This window comes from Budorcas taxicolor, chromosome 9 (genome assembly GCF_023091745.1).
Source record: "Budorcas taxicolor isolate Tak-1 chromosome 9, Takin1.1, whole genome shotgun sequence".
Taxonomy (NCBI): domain Eukaryota; kingdom Metazoa; phylum Chordata; class Mammalia; order Artiodactyla; family Bovidae; genus Budorcas; species Budorcas taxicolor.
In genome coordinates, this window is record NC_068918.1 from 23,779,757 (window position 1) to 23,807,607 (window position 27,851).

The following is a 27,851-nucleotide window of genomic DNA, read 5'->3' on the forward strand; positions in this document are numbered from 1 at the left end:
AAACATCTTGAGATTTCCAACACTTCCCTGTAAAATTCTACATATTGGTGTGTTAATTCTTTTGAAGCCACCCTAAATTAGTCTAATTGATCTTCCATAGGACAGCACTCTTGCCTGGAAAATCCCATGGACAGAGGAGCCTGGTGGGCTGCAGTCCATGGGGTCACTAAGAGTCGGACACGACTGAGCGACTTCACTTTCACTTTTCACTTTCATGCATTGGAGAAAGAAATGGCAACCCACTCCAGTGTTCTTGCCTGGAGAATCCCAGGGACGGGGGAGCCTGGTGGGCTGCCATCTATGGGGTCGCACAGAGTCGGACACGACTGAAGCGACTTAGCAGAACCAGCAGCAGCAGCAGCAGCAGGATAGTTCTTTAAATACTTAATAATTGCTTTCTCTTCTCTAAATCTTTGTTTCTGGCTAACCAACAAACCTATGCTACAAGCTATTCTTTCAGTGGCATTATTTTCCATGTCCTTCATTATTCTACTTTTTTATTAGTATTTCTTTTAAAATTTGATATTTCAAAGTAGATATTAATACTCTGGAGTTAGCAACTTTTTTTCTGTAAAGGACTAGGTATAAATATTTTAGATTTTTGAAGACCTTTCAGTGTCTGTCATAATTACTTGACTCTGCCATTGTAGTGTGAAAACAGCCATAGACAGTATGTAAATGAATGTGACTGTGTTCCAAAAAACTATTTTTGCAAAAACAGGTGGTTGGGCCAAATCTTACTCACAGATCATAGTTTGCTGACTCCTCTCTGGATATTATCTAACCAGTGCAGAACTTGGTGTGATTTTATCTTTATTTTTGAATGCTAGTCTTGCCTTAATGCATTTTTTAGACCATATTGAAATATTCTGAGGGAAAGTTGGATATAATTTTCACTTATGCTCCTCTAAGGTAAGGTGGGGGCTTCCCTAGTGGCTCAGACAGTAAAGAATCTGTCCACAATGCGGGAGACCCGGGTTTGATCCCTGGGTTAGGAAGATCCCCTGGAGAAGGGAATGGCAGCCCACTCCAGTATTCTTGCCTGGAGAATTCCATGGACAGAGGAGCCTGGTTGGCTACCGTCTGTGGGGTGGCAAACAGTCGGACATAACAAGTGACTTAGCACGTGCACGTGCACACACATAGGTAAGGTGGTTTGTTTCCTCTACTTTTTTCACCAGTTTTTTTCTTTACTTTTGATTTTCTAAAGTTTAAGTCATATGCCTAGGTATAGTTTTATTTAGTGTTTTTCCTGCTTTATAGTCGCTGAGTTTTTTGGATCCATGGTTTGGTGTCTGACATTAATTTAGAGAATTTTTCATTATTACTTCAAATGTTGCTTCTGTAATTTCTCTATTATTTCTTCTAGTATTCCCATTATACCCATTATATGTATGTTACACATTCTGTAGTTGTTCCATACTTCTTGGATATTCTGTTCTGTTATTTTCCAAATTTTTTTCCTTTACTTTTCAGTTTTAGAAATTTCTGTTGACTATCTCTGGGTCAGGAAGATCCCCTGAAGTAGGAAATGGCAACCCACTCCAGTATTCTTACCTGGAAAATTCCATGAACATGGGAGCCTGGCAGGCTACATTCCATGAGATTGCAAAGAGTCAGACATGGCTGAGCGCACACACATACAAGGTCCTGCTTGTTCTCAGAGATTCTTTCCTCCGCCATGTCCCTTCCACACATGAGCCCATCAAAGGCATTCGTCATCTCTAGTGGTTCTGATCTCTAGAATTTCTCTTTCATTTTTTCTTAGACTTTTAACCTTTCTGATTACAATGTCAGAGACAAACTTGGTATTCAATGTGAGAGCCTGGTAGAGCTCCTGGAGGTAAAATTCGCAAAAGTATATGTACCCATGCCCTCCGTGGCTGGGTTCCTAAGGAATTTTTAATTTTCAGAGTTGTCCTCATTGAGCCTCCAGAAGTTTGCCAGTTACAGTTCAGGGTTTTCTATTCCAGCACTGGTGCACGTGGGGGCTTCGTTATAATTCTCCATCTTTCCAATTTCGGGGGCAGCAGTTTGCCCTGTGACCTCATTCCTTTGATGGATCGTAGAACAGTTGTTGATTTTTCAGTTTGCTTAGGTTTTCACTTATTAGAGTAGATTAGCAATTTCTAAGCCCCTTAAGTGCTGGGCCAGAAATTGGAGGAGCTCACATAGCTTTTTTCCCTATGTTTCCTTCCATAGGTTTTATATTTTTCATTTAGGTCTTTCATTCATTATGAGTTAATTTTTGTATTAAATATGAAGTATGGAGAAATACTGACTTTTTTTTTCTTTTTGCATCAGGATATCCAGTTGTTACAGCACCATAGGTAAGGTGGTTTATTTCACCTATGGCTTTTTTCAAGATTTTTTTCCTTTACCTTTGATTTTTCAAAGTTTAAATTGTATGCCTTTTTAAAAAAGGCTCCATTCAGTAAAGAAGCAGAGAAATCAGCAATCCACAGAAGGTATAACAAAGTCAGCAGTAAAGTCAATGAAAATGTGTACAGGTTTGGTGACATCAGACCAAACACACCCAAGGTCTCCTATCTCCTGGACTTAACAGGAGAGCCTCTCCTTACATCTGTGGATTGCTGTCCTACCCCTGTATAGGTCTTACAGTAGATTTCAACTAAATTCTCTTAAGTACTCAGACTTTTTCTGAAACAAAGCTACAGGACAGCTTTTAAAGGAAAGTCAAAATATGTGAGGGCTACTGACAATTTAAAGTATGAAAAATGGTGGCCAAGCTTTGGAACTTGAAACAAAATTATACAGTGAAAATTTCTCATTGGAGAAATCTATAGTTCACTTCCAAGAACAAATATTTTTAAGAACTGTAGCAATGGCACCCCATTCCAGTACTCCTGCCTGGAAAATCCCATGGATGGAGGAGCCTGGTTGGCTGCAGTCCATGGGGTCGCTAAGAGTCAGACACGACTGAGCGACTTCACTTTCACTTTTCACTTTCATGCATTGGAGAAGGAAATGGCAACCCACTCCAGTGTTCTTGCCTGGAGAATCCCAGGGACGGGGGAGCCTAGTGGGCTGCCGTCTATGGGGTCACACAGAATCGAACACGACTGAAGTGACTTGGCAGCAGCATAGGTTCATTTAGTGTTTTCCTGTGTTTCTGTAGCACAGAGTGTTAGTAGCTTAGTTGTGTCCGACTCTTTGCAATCCCATGGACTGTAGCCCACCAGGCTCCTCTGTCTGTGGGATTCTCCAGGCAAGAATCCTGAAGTGGGTTGCCATTTCCTCCTCCAGGGGATCTTCCCAACCCAGAGATTGGACCTGGGTCTCCTGCATTGCAGGCAGATTCTTTACCGTCAGGGCCACCAGGGAGTTTCATTTAGTGTTTTTCTGTTTTGCTGTAACACAAGGATATCAGATTATCCTTCCTCCATAGAATTGCTTTTGCATTTTTATCAAAAATTACTTGACCATACATTTGTGGGGCTATTTTTGGACTGTATTCTATTCCATTGTTCTGTCTGTTTATATCTTTTGTCCAGTACCACACAAAATTGATTACTGCGGCTTTGTAATAAATCTGGAAATTGAGTCATGTGAGACTTCCTACTTAGTTTCTTGTTTGAGTCTTCTATTTTCTTCTGTATGTAAATTTTAGAATCACCTTTCCAATTTCCATAACAAGAAAAATCCCACTGGAATTTTGTTTGGACTTGCATTGAATCTATAGAGCAATTTGGAGAAACATCTTAAAAGTATTGAGTTTTTCATTCTACAAGGCCGTCATCACCCTGATTCCAAAGCCAGGCAAAGACATCACATAAAAAGATAATTATGGGCCAGTATTACTGATGAATATAGACACAAAAATCCTCAACAAAATTCTAACAAATGGAACCCAACAACACATTAAAAGGATCATACACCATGATCAAGTCAGGTTTATCTAAGGAATGCAAAGATTCTTCAATATATGCAAATTAATCAATGTGATACACCATATTAACAAAAATAAAGATCATGATAATCTCAATAGATGTAGAAAAAACTTTAGACAAAATTCAAGACCCATTTATGATACAAACTCTCCAGAAAATTGCCATAGAAGGAACCTACCTCTATAATAAAGCCCATATATGATAAACCCACAGCAAACAGTATTCTCAACGGTGAAAAATTGAAAGCATTTCCTGTAAGATCAGAAACAAGACAAGAGTGCCCACTCTTGGCACTATTGTTCAACATAGTTTTGGAAGTTCTAGCCACAGCAATTAGAGAAGAAAAAGAAATGAAAGGAACCCATATTGGAAAAGAAGTAAAACTCTCACTGTTTGTAACTTACATGATACTATACAGAAAAAAACCCTAAAGATTCTATCAGAAAGTTACTAGAGCTAATCAGTGAGTTTAGTAAAGTCACAGGATACAAAATAAATACACAGAAATCCCTTGCATTCGTATGCATTAACAATGAAAAATCACAAAGAGAAATTAAGGAATCAACCACATTCACCGTTGCAACAAAACGAGTAAAATACCTAGAAATAAATCTATCTAAAGGAGACAAAAGAGAACTATATGCAAAAAAGAAATGAGAGATATATACAAAAAACTGTAAGACACTGTAAGAAAACTATAAGACGCTGATGAAGGAAACCAAAAACAATATAAACATTATACCATGTTCTTGGATCAGAAGAATCAGTGTTGTGAAAATGATTCCATATTGGAGTCACACTACTACCCAAAGCCATTTATAGATCCAGTGCAACCCCTGTCAAATTATCAGCGGCATTTTTCATAGAACTAGGACAAAAAATTTCTATGGAAACACAAAAGACCCCAAATAGCCAAAGCAACTTGAGAAAGAAGAATGGAGCTGGAGGAATCAACCTTCCTGACCTCAGACTACACCACCAAACCACAGTCATTAAGACAGTAATAGTACTGGCACAAAAACAGAAATATAGACCAATGGAACAAGGTAGAAAGCCCAGAGATAAACCTACACACCTATGGGCACCTTATCTTTGACAAAGGAGGCAATGATATACAGTGGAGAAAGACAGCCTCTTCAATAAGTAGTGCTGGAAAAACTGGACAGCTCCATGTAAAAGAATGAAATTAAAAACATTTGGTAACACCATACATAAAGATAAGCTCAAAATGGATTAAAGACCTAAGTATAAGACCAGAAACTACAAAACTCCTTTTAGAGGAAAGCATAGGCAGAACACTGACATAAATCACAGCAAGATTTATGACCCATCTCCTAGAGTAATAGAAACAAAAACAAAAATAAATGGGACCTAATTAAAATTAAAACTTTTGCACGGCAAAGGAAATCATAAACAAGATGAAAAGACAGCTCTCAGAATGGGAGAAATTAATTGCAGATGAAGCAACTGACAAAGGCTTGATCTCCAAAATACATAAGCAGCTCATGTAGCTCAATATCAGAAAAACAACCCAATCAAACACTGGACAGAAGACTTAAACAGTCGTTTCTCCAAAGAAGACATACAGATGGCCAAGAAACACTTGAAAAATGCACAACATCGCTTACTAGAGAAATGCAAATCACAGCTACAATCCTGACCTCACACTGCTCAGAATGGCTGTCATCAAAAAATCTACAAATAATAAATGCTGGCGAGGATACAAGAAAAGGGAATCCTCTGGCACTGTGGGTGGGAATGTAAATTGATAGAGCCACCATGAAGAACAGTATGGAGACGTCTTTAAAAAGTAGGACTAAAACTACCATAAGACCCCACAACCCACTAGTGGGCATACACCCTGAGAAGACCACAGTTGGGGTGGAAGGGAGGTTCAGGAGGGAGGGGACATTTGCTTTACTTCACTGGTAAGAACCTCCAGTATGATTATAAATGAGTGATGAGAGCAGATCTCCATGCCGTGTTCTGATCTTGGGGGCAAGGGTTGGGCTGGGAGTGAACATTCAGTATGTTAGCTGCAGGATTTTTTATAAATACCCTTTGGCAGACTGAACAAGTTACCTCTGTTTCTTTGTTTCTGAGCACTTTTTTTAAAGTCATGAACGATTGTTGTGTTTTATCAAATTTTTTTTTTCTGTATCATTGAGGTTGTTTGCTTTTTCTTCCTTAGTTTGTCAGTAAATTGCAATGATTAATAGTTGAATGTTGAGTTAGCCTTGCATTCTCAAGATAAACTTCACTTAGTTATGATTTGTTGTCATTTTATATATCTTTTTATTTGCTTTTATTATTTAAGGGTTTTTTGCATCTCTGTTAATGAGGGATACTGATGTGTAGTTTTAGTGTATCTTGATCTGTTTTTAGTAATCATGATAATGCTGGCTTCATTAAACGAGTTAGGAAGTGTTCCTTGTTTCTCTATATTTCTGAAAGTTTTGTGTAGAATCGGTATTATTTCTTCCATAAACGTCTGGTAGGATTCACCCTGAAGTCATCTCAGCCTGTATGTTGCATCATTTTTAACTAGAGTCAATTTTCAAAGTAGATACAGGATTTTGCAAGATATCTATTCCTTTTTAGGTAAACTTTGTCATTTTATATATTTCAGAGAATGTGACTATTTCACGTAAGTTAGAACACAGAGCTGTTCATTGTATTTTGTTATTATTAATGTCCTTAGAGTGTATGGTGATGTCCTCTCTTTCAATCCTGATATTTAGAATTGTGTCTTTTATTTATACCTTTTCTTCTTTTTCCTCCATCAGTCTAGCCAGAGATTTATCAGTTTTTATCAACAATAATTATTATAATTACTCACTCACTGTGTATCTTACACCTTTTAAAAAGCTTTATATTCTACTTGAATATCCAAGAATCTTTAAGTAATATTTTCTATCATTATCCTTTTTTTTAATTGATAAATAAACTGAGGCCTGGATAAATAATATATCCTTTTTTTTGTAGATAAGTAAACTGAGACCTCAGAGATACTGCAAGTTCTAGACTGCTGTAGTAAAGCAAGTCTACAGGAAATTTTTTGGGTTCCCAATTCATATAAAAGTTACATTTATACTATAATGGAGTCTATTAGATATACAGTAGCATTACATCTCAAAAAATACATATTTAAAAGTACATACTTAATTTTAAAGAACTTTATTGCTAAAGCATGCAAATCATCATCTGAGTAAGTCGTAATCTTGAGTAAGTCATGATCTTTTTGCTGGTGGAGGTTCTTGTCTTGATGTTGATAGCTGCTGACTGATCAGAGTGATGGTTGCTGAAGGCTGGGGTGGCTGTGCCAATGTCTTAAATAAGACAGTAATGAAGTTGGCTGCACCAGTTGACTCTTCCTTTCACCACTGATTTTTCTGTGGCAGGCAGTAATATCTGCCCACAGTAGAGCTTTGTTCAAATTGGAGTCAATCCTCTCAAATCCTGCTGCTGTTTTATCAACTAAGTCTATGTAATATTATAAATCCTTCGTTGTTCTTTCAGTAAGCTTCATAGCGTCTTCAGCAGTAGATTCCATCCCAAGAAATCACTCTCTCTGCCCATCATAAGAAGCAACTCTTCATAAAGTTTTATCATGAGATTGTAGCAATTCAGGCACATCTCCAGGCTCCGCTTCTAACTCCAGTTTTCTTACTATTTCCACCACATCTGCAGTTGCAATAGTAGCAGCAAAGATCACTGATCACATATTACCATAAGAAATGTAATAGTCATGAAAAAGTTTATGGGATATCAGCTTCATGGTTATCAGACATGCTTTCCAAATAAAAGCTAACATAGCTTGCTCATTTCCTTAGGTCTCACGGTAACTGCTGTAAAAGACTCAGGAGAATGGAATTTGGAGGCGGGAGCATTAGTCCTCGCAGATGCCGGCCTCTGCTGTATCGATGAATTTAATAGCCTCAAAGAGCATGACAGAACTAGCATCCACGAAGCAATGGAGCAGCAAACCATTAGTGTCGCTAAGGCTGGGTAAGTGTTTCTTTTCTCCAGAATTTATGGGAATAGTGAGATTAGTTCATAGATGATTATGGGAAAATGTGAACCCTTTTGAACTGCAGGGTATATGTTTGGTCTTCTAAGAGATTTATCAGTTAACTGCCATGTTAGTTTTCCCATGGAGATATGTGAAGAAGTAAAGATGAGCTGTTGACAAAAAGAAAGGGACCACTGTAAGTGTAAATTGACTTAATTCTTAGAGGGAACCTATGAAGAGCTTCAATGCAGCATTCAGTTCATTCTCTCATTCAATAATTGTGTATCTGTCTACTCTGGGCACATACTATGTTAGGAATTTTGAAAGGTTCGAAAGAGGGGGAAGAAACTGTAATTTCTGCTTTTGATGGCATTCTCCTTATATATCCAAATGGAAGGTTTATCACAGCGTATGGAAAACTAATAATTTATATTAGCATAAGATGAAATACCTACTATGACTCAAGGAGCCTCAGAGGTTGAGGTATTAGCCCCTGACTGCACGTGACCAGCGAGGAGGAAAATAGGTAGGTTCAGATAGGAATCCATTTGCCCAGGCCCTGAGGTGGTTGTAAGAAACACATCTGGCTACAAAGGCGGACCGTCAAGCAGGCTGCCAGATCATCCAAGCAAAGAACAGAGCCAGAACTATCTCAACCCTATTAGAAATGTGAGGCCAGCTGACCAGGCAGATAGGGCTGGCGGCACAGTCTTCAAACAGTAGTGGGTACCTGGGAGCCAAGCAGACACTAGTGGGTAGGGATTCTGTGAAACCAATTCATATACACTCACAAAAAAGGAAAGAGGAAGGGTGGTAAGAGAAAGATATGCCCAGAAGAAAAAGATTCAAGAAAAAGCTGCTGCTGCCGCTGCTAAGTTGCTTCAGTCGTCTCCGACTCTGTGCGACCCCATAGACGGCAGCCCACCAGGCTCCCCCGTCCCTGGGATTCTCCAGGCAAGAACACTGAAGTGGGTTGCCATTTCCTTCTCCAATGCATGAAAGTGAAAAGTGAAAGTGAAGTCGCTCAGTCGTGTCCGACTCTTCGTGACCCGATGGACTGAAGCCCACCAGGCTCCTCCGTCCATGGGATTCTCCAGGCAAGAGTACTGGAGTGGGGTGCCATTGCCTTCTCCTCAAGGAAAAACTAGGCAGGACCATTATCAGGTCTATTTGCTTCATTCAATGAATGATCATTCAGAGCCTGCCGTTTGCCAGGCACTGGGCTAGACACTGAGTAGTACAGAGATGAATACAACACCATCCTTGAGGTGTTCACTGTTTTGTTGGGAAAGGTGGAAGAGCAGCTAAGGGATAAGTCCATAATGAAAGTGTTATGAGAGAAGATACTTTAGAAGAATTAGTGTTTCCAAACTCTTTATCAGAGAAATTAGACATCCAGTTTACTAAGTGTCTTCAAGGCTACTTTCTCTTCTCATTAAGTCTCTCTTTAGTTAGCATGTTTGATGGTTGATAGAATCTGTGGTTTGTTTTGATATGCCTTTTCCAGAGGCAATCTGGGACATTTTCAAAGATTCCTGTAGCCTGCCAGGTTCCTCTGTTCATGGACTTCTCCAGGCCAAAATACTGGAGTGGGTTGCCATTCCCTTCTCCAGGGGATCTTCCCAACCCAGGGTTTGAACCCAGGTCTCCTGCATAGCAGGCAGATTCTTTACCATCTGAGCCACCAGGGAAGCCCCAATTAACCCTTAACCATTGGGGAAAACTGGAACAAGTGCTATGAACATGTTTTTGAAAGGGAGAAGATTAGCAGTACTTTAGGATAGGCCACAGAAAAAAAATCGGTGAAAGAGAAAATGCTTTATTAACTGCTCTTACTGCCTTACCCTCTACTAAGTGTGAATTAGTATGAACTTTTTGTGCTATCTCCATAAGTATGTTGTAAGTTCTTACAACTCAACAGTGCCCCTACAGATTGGACAGTCTTATCATAAGCAGAACTACTTCATGCACCAGAACAGTGCTTTTCATACTATTTGTGGGGATGGACTGGTTTTCTGGTTTATTTTTCAGTCTGTCACAGAGCAATATTTTTATAAAATGCAATAAAAAAATTTTTTAATGAAATGAAAAAGCAGAGACATACAAAACGTAAGCCTTAATTCTTCTTCCACTTGGCCTATAGAAAGCTCTACTTCTCTGCTCCTAATGGGAAAAATCCAGATAGCCCACAAAGCTCGTGACTTTCCAACCATATCTGAGAGCTGATTCATAAGGAAATCACAGGAACTCAATTCCAAAATGGGACAAGCCCCTCCTAGGAGAGCTGAGGCACACAGACTGCTCACCTTTGACAGAGCATGAGAGAAACTGGTGGCGGCCATAGACGCAAATAAGAAGAAATAGCTACAAAATGTTAAATTTCCTGAAGTCCAAGTGTGGGATAGCGTATCAGTTTAGAACAACTCTGGACCCCAAGCCCAAAGGGAGTCCTCACATGTAAGCTCTTCTCCACAGGACTCCACGGATGCTCACAGGAGAAACGGAGACCTCCTGCTTTGCTCATCACTCACGCAAGCCTGCTTGCTGCTGGGGGCTAGGCACGAAGTCCTGCTGCTCACCCAGGCACACCTCTCATCCAAACCAAAGCCTTTAACTCACTGAGGCTAGGGCAACAAACCCTCTCATCGCCAGGACCCCTGGAGGAGGGCTAGAAGCAAAAACCGCTTCTGCCTCAGGAGGAGTTTAGAGAAGCTTCCTTACTTTGCTCTCAAAGGAACTGGGCAAAAAGATGCTGCTTTGGGGAGAAGGGCAGAAGCATAAGCCATCTTCTCCTCAGGGGAGGGCAGGCAGATCTCTTGGGTCCAGGATTCTTACCCAGTACAGAGCAGAGGTGTGTACCACTCGGAGGATTCTCACCCGGTACAAAGCAGGGAGGTCTGACCACTGGGAAAGGAGAGAAAGACCCCTTCTACACGAGAAGCATCACAGATACATGACAGGGTTCAGCTGCCACCGGTGGGACAGGCAGGAGGCCTTACCATTCTCCCGCCTGTCTCCTCCGAGAGCAGGTACACAGCGCCTGCCAAATACCAGGAGGCCAAGAAGCAGCCTGGCCTCCAAATAAGTCTAACACTAGTAACAAGCAATAGCAGTCTGCCACTGGAAAGGTGCTTATCCCCAGTGAGGAAGTGAGGAAAGAGACCCTCTGGTGCAGATGCTCAGACCAGCTGTGCCAGCCTCATACTGTACATGAAGTGGTGTGGTATTATTCGAGTGTGGACCATAATCAATTAAAGATACAAACACTAGAGCAACCACTAGAAAGTAAAAGAGATAAAAACTAAAACTGATAAGTGAGTTGTAGAGATGAAATGACATCATAAATAATTCAAAAGAAGACAGGGGGAGAAGAAAAAGGGAACCAAGAATAGATGAGAAAAAGCAAATTAGCAAGATGATAGATTTATTTATTTGTTTACTTGGATTGCATCAAAATTTTAAACTTCTGAGTATGAAAGGATGCAACAGAGTGAAACGTTATCATGTTGAGTTGGAGAAAATATTTGCAAATCTGAAAAGGAGTTAATAACCAGAATATATAAAGAATTCCTGCAACTCAGCAGCACAAATCAATCAAGTTAAAAACTGGACAAAGGACTTGAACACTCATTTATCCAAAGATGATATATACATGGCCAGCAAGCACATGAAAAGATGCTCAGCGTCACTAATCATTAGGAAAATGCAAGCCAAACACAATGAAATGTTCAAATGTTCAGATGGCGATCGTAAAAAACACAAAAACCAGAAAAGAACAAGTGTTAGTGAGGGTGGGGAGCAATCGGAGCCCTTGTGGATTATGGAAATATGAAATACAGAATGGTACAGCTACTATGGCAAACGGTTTTGTGATTCATTTTCAATTTTGCAAGATTAACTTCCAAAGACTGGTCACACAACAGTGTGAATGTATTTAACACTATTGAATGTACCCTTAGAAATGGTTAAGATGGTGAATTTTATGATAGGCATTTTTTACCACAATAAAATGTAATATACAAATTTGAAAAAAAATATAACCCATTCGCATTGTTATACAACCATTTATGTACTTTTTAGAAAGAGTTTTCTAGCCAGTATCATCAAGGTCAGGATGAGAAGACACCTAAAACTGTCCAAAATTATTTTACTTCACTTGTATGTAAAGGTGTTCACAGGGCACCTTGTGTTTATGAACTCAGCTGAGTCTCCAAAATAGTTTCAGAATTTTTACACCAATTCCATTGGCAGCAACATCAACCACAAAGAAAGTAAGTAATACTCAGGCCTTCTTTGTGGTCTTTTTGAGTTTAGAATATATTCCACTATGGTTATATATGATCAGGGTACATGTTCAAAAGTTAGTTGAGTTCTTTTCTTTGTGTGGTCATATTACTGATTTGATATACAGTTAGGAAACATGTTTTTAAACCTATGTTTGCGTTCACTTTTAGAGTTTGCCTCTCATTCTTTTCGGTTTAATTTTGTTTTCTGAATTTGTAAAATATCCCTGGTGGTCCAGCAGCTAGAACTTGGCACTTCCATAGCATGAGGAATGGCTTCAGTCCCTGGTCAGGGAACTAAGACCCCACATGCCTTGAGATGCAGTCAGAAACAAAACTTTCATATCGAAGAGGTTACGCTCCTATCCCTGCCTCTTTCATTCTATTTTCTCCTGTCCCTTACATGAACCTTTTTCACTGGTTTCTGATTTAAACTTTTTTTTTTTTTTTTTTGCAAAAATAAGCAAACCATGTGTGTGTGCATGTGCACATCTCCCCTCTTCTTACGCAAAACATGTCATAACATAAATGCTCTGAGGCACTGCTTTAGTGATAATTATTAGATGTAGTGTTCTTATTATCATCTCTTTCCTATTTTTTAAGAAATTCTGCAATTTTAGTTTATATATCCCCTTTCTCACAAGATTTGTTTTAAACAGTTTTTAACCTCCAGATAGAAGGACTTTTAGAAAATTACTGGGGTTTTGATGGTGCTATTAATTTCTGGTTTCATTGCATTCCGGTCAGAGGGTGCTATTTGTATTACTTTTACTTTGAGGAACTTCCTGAGGCTTTTTTCTCTGTGGCCTGACACTAGGAGAGTTTCATGACTGGCCCGTCTGTGCTTGAGAAGTTGTATTCTCTGTTCTCAGGATGTAATACACAGAAACACACATTTAAACTGTACCTTATAAGATCTTCTATATCTTTACTTAATCTTTTGTCTGCTTGATGTGTCTTAGGCTGAAAGTGGTTTGATAAAGTCTCTTGCTATAACTGTTTGTCTGTTGTTTTCTCTTTGCATTTCTCACGTCAGAAACTTTGAATAACATTCTGCTTTATCAAGGTCATTGCTTTAGCTTTGCACTTCGTGTTAATGCAGTGTGGTCTGAAATTTAACTTGCCTAATATCAAGATCACAACTCCTGATTTCGTATTATTTACATTTGCCTAATATATCTTTGCTTCTTCCTTTATGTTTAGCCTTTTGATTGTAATTTGTTCTCTTGTATACACCATAAAGTTGGTTTCACTTTATTTTGTTTTGCTTTGTTTTACAAGTAACCTGAAAGTCTTTTTCTTTTAATATATGAGTTAAGTACATTTACATTTATTGGTATTAGCAATATTCTTGATATCAAGTACTTCGTTTTTTTAAAAACTTGCTATGTTTCTCTTTTTTTTTATTTGTTTGACATTTAGGAAGGTTTGTATTTTTGTTATACATTAGGGGTTGGCAAATTTTTTGTGTAAAGGTCCAGATAACTATTTTAGGCTTTTGTGGGCTATATTGTGTCTTGTCTGTCTTACTCACCTCTGCTAATGCAGACAGTATGACTGCATCAATATGTCTGTAATGTATACAGAATAAAGAAGCCATAGACAGTATGTGTATGAATGGGTATAGCTGTTTTTCAGTGAAATTTTACTTTCAAAAATAAATGGAGACCTAGATTTGACCTGCAGGCTGTAGTCTGACACCACCTGTAGTTGACAACACCTGTTCTAGGACTTACTATAAATACTTTTTATGCTACCTGCATCCCCTTTAAATAATAGCCTTTGACTGTACTTCATTACCCATGTGATAACCACTGAGCATGTTCTGCTTTCCCTTTTCTCCCTTCTCTTTACTATTAAAAAATGGTTATATTCTTTATACTTTGTTGGGACAAAAAACACTTGTATTTATATACTCTTCTTCTACTTTTATGCCTTCATTTTCTTAGACCCAAAATTAAATATATTGAAGACTCACCATCAGTCCTTTTGCCAGAGTAGCACCATCATCTCTTGCTTGAATGAAGCTCTCCTCAAACAGATTCCTTGGGAAGCGTTCCTGAGTTCTGTACTGACTTTGTGCATATTTAAAACTATTTTTCATAGCTTTGATACTTGAAAAACAACATGACTGGATATAAAGATGTAGCCTTACACTTTCTTTCCTATAGCCCTGCTTTGTATGTTGTATTCACAAGTCGAGTGCCATTCTGATATCCTTTACTTTGTAGGCAATTTGATATTCTTCCCTGAAGGCCCAGAAGGATTTTTTGTCTTTGTGGTTTAAGCATAATATTTTTACTAGGCTATGTCTCAGTTGATTATTCTTGGTCATTTTTTTAGATGTTAGTGAAATGTAAAGGCTCTTTGAAATGTAAAAGGCTTCATTTCTTTTTGGAAATTTTTCTTGAATTATAGTCTTACATATTCTATTCTTTGTTTTTTATTTTTCAGAAATCCTAATTACGTGTGTTAGGTCTTTTTTGCCTAGATTCTATAGCAACCAATATTTTTCTTAGACTTTTTAGCTCTTTTGTATTTCATTTTTATTGCCTTGGCATTTTTATTCCTCCCCTTAGCACCCTTTTTTATACTTTCATTCCTGTCTGTCCTCTCTTTGGCACCCTAGATTTAAATGTTTATTTCTAAAATTACTTTCTCCCTCTCTTCACCCATTTTCTTCCCTGAGTCATCTCTGGATATTCATCTTCCTCTTTTTTATATTTTTCTGTTCTGAGTTTTTGATTTCTGATATGGAATGATTTTTCATATGTACAAATGTTTGTTTAGGAATGTTTAAGTGAGGATATTAAATACAGGTTTCTTCTGTTTTGTGAATTTTTTAAGGGAATGGTGGGATGGGGTTTTATCAACTAAGGTATTTTGATTCTTGTGGTAGTATATATAAATATTATATCTTATATAAATATTACTCCAATTCATTGTAAAATGTCTTATCTTTTACTGAATCATTTGTAGTAGTTATTCTATTAAGGTGGTAGTCAGAGGTTTGGATGGTGTACTAGTTTTTAGTTCAGAGTAACCTCAGTTCAGTCCATCTTAATAGAGTTTTTTTCCTAAGGTTTACGAGGGGCGATGTGCGTAGGTTGATGTGTCTTCTGATTTTGTTTCTCATTTGTGTTGCAGGACCTTTAATATCTATAGCTTGTCTCCTTCAGGACTCCAAGGGACTCCTGTCCCTTACATCTCCTCCATCTACTCCAGGCCTGCCTCCTCTGGTCCCAGGAACTTTCAGGGTCCTCTGTGGAGCTCCCTTTTTGTGATGATGGTTTTATCTGTGTTCCTCCATCATGAGGAACCCGTTGCCCTCTCCCCCTTTTCATTCAGTCTCCACTCATCTTCCTATTCCAGTATGGGCTCTGGATTAGCTTTGCTGGTTTCTAATGTCTGTCTAGGCCTCCCTTGTGGCTCAGATGGTAAAGCGTCTGCTTACAGTGCAGGAGACCTGGGTTCGATCCCTGGGTCGGGAAGTTCCCCTGGAGAAGGAAATGGCTGCCCACTCCAGTATTCTTGCCTAAAAAATCCCATGGATGGAGGAGCCTGGTAGGCTACAGTCCATGGGGTCGCAAAGAGTCGGACACGATTAAGCAACTTCATAAATTCATAACTAACTTCTGTTTACATGGAGGCTGAAGTTTGTAGTATTCTCTCCCTTAGCTAGCTTTCAGGGGTTTTGGTTTTTTGTGTATCTCGTTTATCTATAAGGTCTACATTCTCTGTCTTTGATTTATTTGTGTGTTTGTGCATTTTTTAGGCTTTTCCACCTCTCTTTAGTAGTTTGGCTTTCCCTCTTGTGTCCATTTCAAACAGACCTCGAGAGAGGCTCAGTTAGACATTATCATCCCTATTAGAAGCTTTGCGCAAGATCAGCTCAGAGTCCTCTGGCCAGTTTATTGCTTGACTACTGTTGGGTCAGGTCTCAATATCTGGTCCAGCCAGTTGTCCATGTATGGCCGTTTCTGTAGAAGGGATTGTGGAGTTATGTGCTTGGTGGGCATTCCAGTGCTTAGCCTGTCCAGGACTATAATGAGGACAGAAGAATCACTTAAATATAGCAAAAAACAAGTCATGCATCAGTTGTAAGTACTAGTAGGTTTGTTGGTGCTGGGAAACAATAGCTTAGACAGGCAGCCAGAGTAGCCTGGTGAATCAATCTAAACAGGTTGTCACTCAGTTGTATCCGACTCTTTGTGACCCCATGGACTGTAGCACGCCAGGTTTCCCTGTCTTTCACCATCTCCCAGAGTTTGCTCAAACACATGTCCATTGAGTCACTGATGCCATTCAGCCATCTCATCCACTGTGATCCACTTCTCCTCCTGCCTTCCATCTTTCCTGCCATCAGAGTCTTTTTCAATGAGTCAGCTCTTCACATCAGGTGGCCAAAATATTGGAGCTTCAGCTTCAGCATCAGTCCTTTCAATGAATATTCAGGACTGATTTCCTTTAGGATTGACTGGTTTGATTTCCTTGCTATCCAAGGGACTCTCAAGAGTCTTCTCCAAGACCACAGTTTTAAGCATCAATTCTTAGGCATTCAGCCTTCTTTATGGTCCAGTTCTCACATCTGTACATGACTACTGGAAAGACCATAGTTTTGACTATATGGACCAAAGTTTATTTTGGCAAAATAATATCTCTGCTTTTTAATACACTGTCTAGGTTTGTCATAGCTTTTCTTCCAAGGAGCAAGCATCTTTTAATTTCATGGCTGCAGTCACCGTCTGCAGTGATTGTGGAGCCCAAGAAAATAGTCTCTCACTGTTTTCCATTGTTTCCCCATCTATTTGCCTTGAAGTAATGGGACCAGATGCCATGATCTTAGTTTTTTGAATGCTGAGTTTTAAGTGAGCTTTTTTACTCTCCTCTTTTACCTTCATCAAGAACTCTTTAGTTCCTTTTTGTTTTCTGCCATAAAGGTGGTGTCATCTGTATATCTGAGGTTATTGATATTTCTCCTGCCAATCTTGATTCCAGTCCTGATTTCTGCTTCATCCAGCCTGGCATTTCACATGATGTATTCTGTAAATAAGTTAAATAAGCAGGGTGACAATATGCAACCTTAATGTACTCCTTTCCCAGTTTTGGAGAAGTCTGTCATCCGTGTGTGATTCTACCTGTTGCTATTAGACCTGCATACTGGTCTCTCAGGAGGCAGCTCAGGTGGTCTGGTATTCCCGTCTCTTTCAGAATTTTCCACAGTTTGCTGTGATCCACAAAGCCAAAGGCTTTAGTGTAGTCAATGAAGCAGAAGTAGATGTTCTTCTGGAATTCTCTTGTTTTTTCTGTGATTCAGTGGTTGTTGGCAATTTGATCTCTGGTTCCTCTGCCTTTTCTAAATCTAGCTTACACATCTGGAAGTTCTTGGTTCATGTACTGTTTAAGCCTTGCCTGAAGGATTTTGAGTGTTACCTTGCTAGCATGTGAAATGAGTACAATTGTGTGGTAGTTTGAACATTCTTTGGCATTGCCCTTCTTTGGGATTGGAATGAAAACTGACCTTTTCCAGTCCTGTGGCCACTGCTGAGTTTTCCAAATTTGCTGGCATATTAAGTGCAGCACTTTCACAGCTTCATCTTTTAGGGTTTGAAATAACTCAGCTGGCATTCTATCATCTCTACTAGCTTTGTTCATAGTGATGCTTCCTAAGGCCCATTTGAGTTTGCACTCCAGGATGTCTGGCTCTAGGTGAGTGATCACACCACCGTGGTTATCCAGGTCATCTTTTTTGTATAGATCTAAATAGGAGGTGGCTGTTTATGAGAAAAGTCTTGAACTCAGAGGATTTCAAAGAGATGGACAAAAAGAATGGCAGGGTTTTAAAAGACATTGCTTAGTCACAAGTACCTAGTGAGTTGTAAACTCTTGGTCAAACTCTGTATTTTGTAGAAGTTCTTACAATTTCTCCCAGATCATAGTTACCGCCAATTATGTGATCTTTCTTCCTCCATTCAAGTTGTCCTTGTAGGTTTTTTTTTTTTTTTCAACTTTTATTTTGACATCACTGTAATAGCTGTTATATCACTTAACAGAAAAGTGTAAGAATATGCCACATGTTGGCTTTACTCTTGGGCTGGCGGTTAAGTGTGCCCTCAGTCACCACAGTCCATCTGTCATCTCCTTGGTGGTAGGAACAAAGGAAAACACTCTTCAAGTTCCACTTGAGCGTTTGTGTTCATTTTTCATAGCACTGACTCTGGGTCACTCGATGACTTATGAAAAGGTCAGATCACCCTCCAATAGTAGCTCATCTAATTTTTTGGCCAGAACTTTCCAGAGCCTTAAGTTCACTCTCCCTCATTAGAAACCCATTAATCTTCCTGATAGAAGGTATGCAGTTAATTGCCAAGTGTGGACCTTTTCAGAAAATGTGTCTAGAGACATAAAGCATGTCAAGTTTTCATCAGTAAGCAGGTAAGAAGAGTCAAGTATGAAAAGGAAGTACTTAATCATGTATTCAACTAAAATAAAATAAGGATACTCTGAATTTTACTCTTGAAACACCTTACTACTCTTCCCTCTCCAGCTCAAAGACTTTTCATCCTCTGGTTTTTGTCCCCTAGTGGAGGAGTCCTCACTGAGCCATCATCATCCAGATGTTCTGGGCCAATGCCAAGATGTTCTTTGAGATATCTGATACTTTGCTACATCCTTTTTGAGAATTCTTGGACGGGTCTGCTTTGTTTTTTCCTCTGTCATTGTCTCTCTCACGTCTTAAGTGACTAAAGTCTGATTGACTTGTGAAGGAATTTCTATTCAAATTTTAATCTCTCTTAAGGGTATTATTGTGAACCTCAGAATCAGAATGTCTAGCTGGCTGCCAAGGCTCCAGGGAATCACACAAATGTGTGTGTTGTGTGTGTGTATGTGTGTGTGTGACTTTATATACACTGCACAGAGGTGGAGAGTTCTTCTAAAAATTAAGAGTCACATTCTTAATTGTTCCATGTAACTGTGCCAATTGCACAAACTGTTTTTTGAGTTGAGGTTGAAGTTTCTCCATGTGGGGGGCATATTCCTGCAAAGGTGTATCATAAGCCATTCACCCACTATTCACATGCACAAGGGGCTGGGAGAGAACCAGTCACTATGATTTTTCAGTGTAAAAGCTTGTTAGGGGCAGTCAGAATAGAAAAAAAAAATGCTCAAGCCCTCAGGATGTCTACTAAGGATGTAACTTACAGCATCAGTAACCAAAATATCAGTTTGATTGAATCCATATGTGGTTGAAAAGACCAGTAGTTTCATTGTGCTCTGCTTATGTTACTTAAGTCTGAGAACATTGTTAAAGTTTGGGAGTTTAACATCTTACATTTTGTCCTGGCTGCTAAATGAAGTGGAAGAGGAGACCAGGAAGAAAAGGATGCAGTGTGAGATAAAAGGGGTGTCAGCACTTTCATTTAGCTTCTGGAATGGTGCCAGTCAGTCTCTGCACCTTCAGACGGCAGTGCAGTGCCCACAACGGTGTGAAGTCAGTTGAGAGTGCTTTACATGGCGATGATCTTTAAGTCTGTAGAGTGCTAAACGAAATAATTATTTGAGAAAGGCAATGTTTCATGTATTTTCCAGGTTCTTTTCGATCTTAACTAGGATAGCATCTCCTCAAGGGCAGGTATCTGATTCTTAAATAATAGAAGATGCCCTTAGTGTTGGCTGAGGACACATTTTAGGAAAAAATTTGACATTGCCATTATACATTTGCTGCTACTAAATTATACTCACACACCTGGGTAGAAGTGCAGTCTGAAATTTAAAAACAAGATGACAGTTTATTGTTCTGCTCAGTAAACATGTCTTAACCACTCAGAAGCGTTATGGTCTCTGATTGCTACTAATACCAGGAAAAGGAAAAGACAGGGCTTTAGTTCTCAAGATGCTCACAGCCTTGCAGCAAGACAGACGAGTAAGCGTTTATTGTGCACTGTGATTCTAACAGTCGTAGAAGAGCCGTGGCACCAGGCCGCACTGAGCGCATACCTGTCCTCAGTCAGAATCTCAGAGGTGAGACCGAGGAAGCTGTATTATTAAAACCCACCTGCATTCTCACTGACTAGCCAGGCTTGGGAACCACATCTCCAGGGTAAGACTGCTCCACACCTGTCTTTTGTGACGTTAATTAGCATAATGTCCTCAAGGTTCATCCATATTGTAGTCTGTGGCAAGACTTCCTTTGGAGTAAAGTGAAGTGAAAATCGCTCAGTTGTGTCCGACTCTGCGACGCCGTGGACTATATGGGATTCTCCAGGGCCAGAGTACTGAAGTGGGTAGCCTTTCCCTTCTCCAGGGCGTCTTCCCAACCCAGGGATCGAACCCAGGTCTCCCGCATTGCAGGCAGATTCTTTACCAGCTGAGCCCCAAGGGATGCCCTTGATTTCCTTTATTTTAGGCTAAATAATATTTCCTGTATAAAAGTGTGTGTTCTTCATCCATTTATTCACCATGGACACTTGTCTTGCTTCCTCCTCTTGGCTATTGTGCATAGCATGCTGTGAACATTGGAGGGTGTCCGTACCGCTTTTATTCAACTTGATAAAAAGGCCATCTAAGCTGGCCTTCATCTGGGTCACATTTTACAGCTGAGAAAGCTGACCGGGCCTTTGTTATTCAGAGCCTGTTTCAGTCTTGCCCTTCACTCTCTGAGGTATAGAGGCAGTTGTCTTCTCCAGCCCTTCAAAGCCTCCGATTGCTGAGCTGTCGACTCTCTTTCATCACTCCTTGAAAACTGGTCACTTCTGTCCTGTGCTCTTGTCTTCTCCCGCCCTTCAAAGCCTCCGATTGCTGAGCTGTCGACTCTCTTTCATCACTCCTTGAAAACTGGTCACTTCTGTCCTGTGCTCTTGTCTTCTCCAGCCCTTCAAAGCCTCCGATTGCTGAGCTGTCGACTCTCTTTCATCACTCCTTGAAAACTGGTCACTTCTGTCCTGTGCTCTTGTCTTGCCTGCGGTGTTTCGCCAGAGGGAGTGTTTCTTACTTTAGTCACAGTGTGATGTGAGTGAAAGGTGGGTGCTCTGCTCCGTGTAGTCCCTCGGGTGGCTGTCTGACTCCAGGGCCTTTTATCCTCACCTGTATAGCAGAGAGGGAGAAAAGCAGGGAAGATTGCCCAGGAAGGTTCTTAGGAGCCTGGCCTGGAAGTGGATATGTTCTCTCCCCTCTCCACCAGCGGGACTTATTTTTACAGCTCTGTGCTGCTCTGCTGTGCTGTGCCTAGTTGTGACTTCTTGTGACCCCAGGGACTGTAGCCCACCAGGCTCCTCTGTCCATGAGGATTCTCCAGGCAAGAATGCTGGAGTGGGTTGCCATCCCCTTCTCCAGGAGGTCTTCCCAACCCAGGGATTGAACCCAGGTCTCCCGCACTGCAGGCAGATTCTTTACCAGCTGAGCCACCAGGGACGTCCTGCTTGACTGTAAAGGAAGATGGGAAATTTAATCTTGCCCTGCCCCCAGGGAGGAGGGAACACCACGTTTGCACACAGAGCAGCCACTGCCACTGGCCAGAGCTAAAGTTGGAAGTGCCAGCCTGTAGGTAGTGATTAAAGCCGCCAGCAAAGATGGGGATCACCCATACAGATGTGATGAGACTGTTAAGACTGCCACAAAACAGGGGTGCTTTCTGGAGGGCCTGCCAGGGTAAAATTCACTTATGTAATTTATGTAGGAAAGTTTAAGCATGTGGATTAAACAATGGAAAAGCAGGTTTTTCAGAAACTGGAATGTTGTCACTCTTTGAAGTTAGTGCAGGAAAAAAATCTTTCGTATGATTATTTTATATCTGGTGAAGCCTGTGAGTATAAAATGCCTCTGAATTTGAGAAATACTGAACTAAGTAAAGATTTTTGATTTATCCCTTATTCAGCACATGTTCATTGAGCATTTAAATATGTGGCAGGCAGCATGAGCACTATAACAGTAGTCATGGGCCCTCAAGGGGGATCAGATTAAGTAAGGAAAAAATAAGGCAAGGAAATGCATACCTAAAACCTCAGGCCCGATCTTTAAACCACAGGAAGTGCTCAAAACATTTCAGCATCAGGGTAACAGTTTGGAGGTACAGGAGTGTGGGTTTTGAAGTGAAGCTGACCTGGGTCTGAATCGCAGTTCTGTTGATCTGCTTGTAACCTTAACCGTCGTTATTACCATCTGGAACCATCTAGTTTCCTTATTTCCGAGTTGGTGATAATATCTACCTTTCAGGTTGTTGTGAAGATCAGGGGTAACGTGTATACATGAAGCCTGGCACAGTGCTTGGCATTACATATATGATAGTTATCTTTTTGTTATTGGGAGGGTAGAGCTCATCCTGGGTTGGTGAAATAACCCTTACCTTACGCTCATTCATGAGTTCCTCGTTCAGTAGTATGAGGTGAGCTGCTGCTGTGCACGTGATACTTCGGATGAGGCTGTGTGAGTATCTTTGTTCTCTAAAGCCCCATTCCAGTGATAATGTGGGTCATGTTTGTATCACAGGTTTGCAGCCACCAGGCTTACGTACTGTCTTCCCCTCTTTCAAGTGACCAAGGCCCCTCTGTGCCTCCTGGCGCTGTCCCCACCTTCCTCTAAGCCGGGTCACGGCCTGGCTTACTGTCCCACACCATCTGCTCTTCCCGTGCCTACTCCTTTACCTTCATTGCTCGAATCTCCACAAGCTGCCCCCCCAGGAAGACTGTTCCTTCACATATAAATCTTCCTTAGCTCTCTTCCCAAAGCTGCTGCTTTGCATGTTTTCCCAGTTACCTCAGGAATAAGTCACCACCTTCTTTCTGTCTCTGCTTGTCCATCATCCTCTCTTTGCAGACACTAACGCAGATAACTGCCACCAGCCTCCGTTGCACACGTCCTGTCTGGTGGGTGCTGTGTTGAGCCTCCCTGTCCTCCAGCAGTTCTGTTGTGAACGAATTGAAGGCGGGGACCCGCTATGTACCTTTCTCAATTCTCAGTACAGCCCTTTACCCACAGGAAATGACTTGTAAATAGCTCTTGATCAGAGAGAAGAAGAACAACCAATTTTATCTCTCAGAAAATCATTTGTAAGCAATTATTTCATAAAGTTGTATTTTGTTTGGTATTGTATTGAAGTATTGAAGCAATATTCCTTTTTTTCTGATAAGTGCAAATAGCCTCTTTGGTATTAGATTAAATATGTTTTCTGTGGGATTAGTTAGGAACCATTTATTACATTGGTTTTACAGCAAGCTGATTCTGAGTTCTGAACAGCTGCCTTTACAAAGTCATTTTGGTATATGAAAAAGACGTGGACTCTATGTTCAGAATTTTCCCCTATCGGTGATTTTGTTAAAAGAGGATTCAGTTTTCAGTGAAAGTACCTTGTTTGTTGTTCTCTTCTGTGTCTGCTTGTGCCACTTACCACAAATACAGATTCTCAGACTTTTTCAGTCCTCAGGCATGAGGTCATTGCTGGAGCCAACTGGAAATAGATCAAGGATTAACACATGTAGCACATGTTTGCCGAAGTCGCAGGGCTATGCGCTGCAACTGGAAACCACCATCAGTAGAGAGTGGACGACTTTTACAGAGAAGGAATTCTGTACTTGTTACTGTCAGTGAACGCACCGTATTATTTTGAGGACGTGACCATCATAAACAAGTTTAAAAACAACATCTGAGCTCTGTCGTCTCCATATCTGCCCCGCCACGGCCCTGCCGAGGACTTGTGTGCCTCTTCCTCGGCCACTGCCCTGTCTCCCCAACGTGTCCCACCTGTGGTCCTTCCCCGCCTAACCAGCCCACCATGCCCCGACCTTTTCAGCCTGCCCTTCACTGTTGCTCCTCAAAATCAACCTTCAGTTTTCCTGGCTTCTTCTTTCCCTATCCCTCCTCCCCTCCATCCCTTGCCCCTTCCTTTCCTTTCCCTTCTGCCTGTTCCACATCCAGAAGAGCCGAAGCAAGTGAGTGAGCACACAGAACAAGCCCACGCGTCACGAAAGGCCTTGCTCAGAAGCCACTTCATGATGTCTCCCTGAGTGTCTCTTCCATGTACATAGATGGATACGTGTCATCTTTATTTCCCCTGGGAAGTTTACGCTTCTAGAACTTACCATATTCTGCCCTGTCTCACCGTTATAGCAGATGGATTGCAAGCTCCTTAAGGGCAGTATCCATGTATGGTTTAACTTCATATACCTCTTAGAGGGGTCTGCTCAGAGTCAGGGCATAAAAAATGTGTGTTGAGCACTTACTTTTCTTCAAGATAGGCTTGTATAAATATGTCCTTCATTTGAACTTGGTGTTTGTATCATTCCATGTTCTCTTTGACATGTTTGTCTCTAGATTTTTCAACAGCCAGTGAACTGTACCTTCTCTTTTGGTAGCCTCGTGTGCAAACTGAACACAAGGACCACCATCCTCGCAGCAACTAACCCCAAAGGCCAGTACGACCCCCATGAGTCTGTGTCAGTGAACATTGCCCTTAGCAGCCCACTCTTAAGTCGATTCGACCTGATCCTCGTTTTGCTTGATACCAAGAATGAAGACTGGGATCGTATCATTTCCTCTTTTATCTTAGAAAACAAAGGTATGTGGAAGCGATCAAATCATTCAGATTGACAGAGTAGACATAAATGAAATTTTCCTTGAGGAAAATCAAATAGATACCCTCCTAAGAGTCTGTAGAGAGATGCTTAGACAGAAAGCAGTGAACCTAGTTAGCGAGCCTAGAACAATGCGCAGAAGGAAAAGGGTCTTCCTTTGCTTGCCATATGTCCTTTGTGGTGAAAAGGGGCAACTTTATTATACATACTGACCACGTGATTCACGTCCTATACACAAAGAAAACTGCACTGAATTTATAAAGCAGAATCCTCAATGTGGAGCTTTTGTCAAAAATTAGGCTTACCAAGTACTATTTATTACCATATATGGAAGAACAGAATTATCCTGAATAACTTAAACCCTTGTAGGAAGCTTACCTTTTTAAGCCTAGAGGCTAAGACTGTTTATTATAGAGCTATATGCAGAGACAGGTCTAGATTTCAGTGGCCAGAAAACCGGAAGGGTATCCTTTAAAAATGAGTACAGGAACTTTATCAAAACCCTCAATATGAGATTTTCCCTGTTCTTAGAAATTACTGATCCAATACTTGATATATACAGGTTACCCAAGCAAATCAGAGAAGCTCTGGAGCATGGAAAAGATGAAATCCTACTTCTGCCTCATTAGGAAACTACAACCCACACTGTCTGATGAGGGTAATCAAGTTCTGCTCCGGTACTACCAGATGCAAAGGCAGAGTGACTCCCGGAACGCTGCCCGGACCACCATCCGCCTGCTGGAGAGCTTGATACGACTAGCAGAAGGTTAATTTCACTCAACAGATACTTTTATTGGCTGCCCACTGTGAGCTAGGGCTTTCCTGGCAGCTCTAACTGTAAAGAGTCCGCCTGCAGTGCAGGAAACCTGGGTTCGATTCCTGGGTTGGGAAATTCCCCTGGAGAAGGGAATGGCAACCCACTCCAGTATTCTTGCCTGGAGCATCCCATGGATGGAGGAGCCTGGCGGGCTACAGTCCATGGAGCCGCAGAGTCTGACGCGACTAAGAGACTAAACACACAGTGTGAGAGAGGCTTGGGACTTGGCACCATGAATTCAGAGATGAGTAAGGATGATCTCCGAGATGCTTGCTCACAGTTGGTTAAAAAGTAAAAGCTTGAAGCTATGAAACCTACACAGGTTATAGATGTTGAGTGGAATGTAGTGGCATTAAGGAAAAGGAATCTTTGTGGCATCTCATAACTTCCTGTAACTTCAGACATCATTCATTTAGAAAGTCTTGCTTGCTGTATGTTTTCCTTCTCGATGGCCTCTATTTGAATATGCCTTTGTTGGGAACTGTTTTCTGTATAGCATCCTGGGTTATTTCTCAGCAGTTGCCACTCACAGCCGCCACTAACACAGTAACGTTGAATTAACAATGCCGTCCTCTGTCCCGTCCCTAACGTATCAGACTTGCGTGCATACTTGCAGCTAATATACATCCCCAGACTTTTTTTCCCTTAATACTGGCTTTTACATTTAGCACTTACTTAAATAATCCTAAATTTTTTTTTTCACATGAGTTAACTGTATGGTATGATGATATGATATATGCTTAACTAAAAAGTTCCATAAAACAAAACTGCTTCACTTTTTCAAGGATTTATAATTAATACTAAGGAAAGAAATACCTAAGATTTAGGCTTACAAGTTTGATACTTCTGAAAAGCTACAGATAAAGAGATGTACCAGAGATGAGAAATGAATTTTAGTTTTGTTTAGATTATAATAGATTAGAGAGTAAGAATTTAAAATTACTGAATATCAATTATATCCTTATATAGCCCCTTTCTTCGCTGGAGCCCAGAGTACTTTTTCATGTGAATACACAGAATTGTCATGGGCTGTGCAGAAGAATTAGGCCCCTTATTAGAGAAAGAACCTTAAAGCTACTTGGACTTAGACATCTGTGCTTATTCTAGTAAAATGTATTTTTATTAGAAGCACATTAATAACATACAGTTTTGGAGTAGGGGCACCAAGGAGAATGTTACATCTGTCACCTCAGATACTCATAAAAATAAATTTCCTCATCATTTCAAATGCATCTTTTATAGCTCATGCTCGCCTGATGTTTCGTGATACAGTGACTCTGGAAGATGCTGTTACAGTGGTGTCGGTAATGGAGTCCTCCATGCAGGTAAGCATATCTCGTACCTGATATTTGAACCGTAATTGCAAGCATTGTTTAAAAAAGACAATTTATAACTTATCTGGAGTTACAAAAATGGCCATATTTTAGACCTATTCATTCCTGGAAATTTATCCAAAGGGAACCATTTAAAAGAAGCGAAAAAAATTGTCATAAAAACAGTCTGCATTGTTTTACCCACTGGTGTAAAGTAGTGAGTCTTACTCCTTCTCAACACACCTGAGAGATGCTCATGGTTCCACTCGAGACAGTGTGGCTTCCCAGAGCAATGCATGCCACTGGGAACTGGGGAAGAGGACTACTGAAATTTGAATCGGGCTCCCAGGTGACTCTGATGGCCGTGACGGGGGTGTAGGGGTTGGTCTTAACCACCTGGGGTCAGTGGTCCCTAGCGTGGACTTCCTGTGTGCAGGCCTGGTGACTCTCCCTGGTATTTTCCATTTTCTCACCCTGTCAGGGAGGTGCGCTGCTAGGAGGTGTGAATGCACTCCACACTTCCTTTCCTGAAAACCCTCTGGAGCAGTACCAGAGGCAGTGTGAACTTATTCTGGAAAAGCTGGAGCTGCCCAACCTCTTGAGTGAAGAACTGAGAAGACTTGAAAGGTGAGAAAAGAAAACCAAGAAAGGCATGTAACGGAACATGTTTGTTTGGCATTTAATGAAACGAAAGAAGTGTAAAGTAAGTGGAAAATCTGTGTAGGAGATTTCAGTTACTTGGTGCTACATAATCGACTCCATCAAAGCTCAGTGGCTTAAAAAAAAAAATAACCGTACCCTTTTAGTGCTCACTTTCTGGGAGTCAGAAATCCAGGGGCGTTTAGAGGGGGTGTTTATTTCTGGTCCACATAGTACCAGCTAGGGTCACTCATATACCTGCATTTAGCTGGGAGCTCAGCTGGGATTGGAACTTCGAAGGGAGCTCCTG

General features: G+C 40.7%; 1 protein-coding gene across 1 annotated transcript in view; it reads left to right on the forward strand.

Moving 5' to 3' along the window:
• MCM9 (minichromosome maintenance 9 homologous recombination repair factor) overlaps positions 1-27,851 on the forward strand; it is an 85,181-nt gene that overhangs the window by 51,351 nt on the left and 5,979 nt on the right. Inside the window, exons 7-11 of the mRNA XM_052645480.1 lie at positions 7,745-7,919; positions 24,554-24,756; positions 25,335-25,538; positions 26,832-26,914; positions 27,384-27,529. Coding sequence (XP_052501440.1) covers positions 7,745-7,919; positions 24,554-24,756; positions 25,335-25,538; positions 26,832-26,914; positions 27,384-27,529 — 811 coding nt within the window. The remainder of the gene's footprint in view (positions 1-7,744; positions 7,920-24,553; positions 24,757-25,334; positions 25,539-26,831; positions 26,915-27,383; positions 27,530-27,851) is intronic.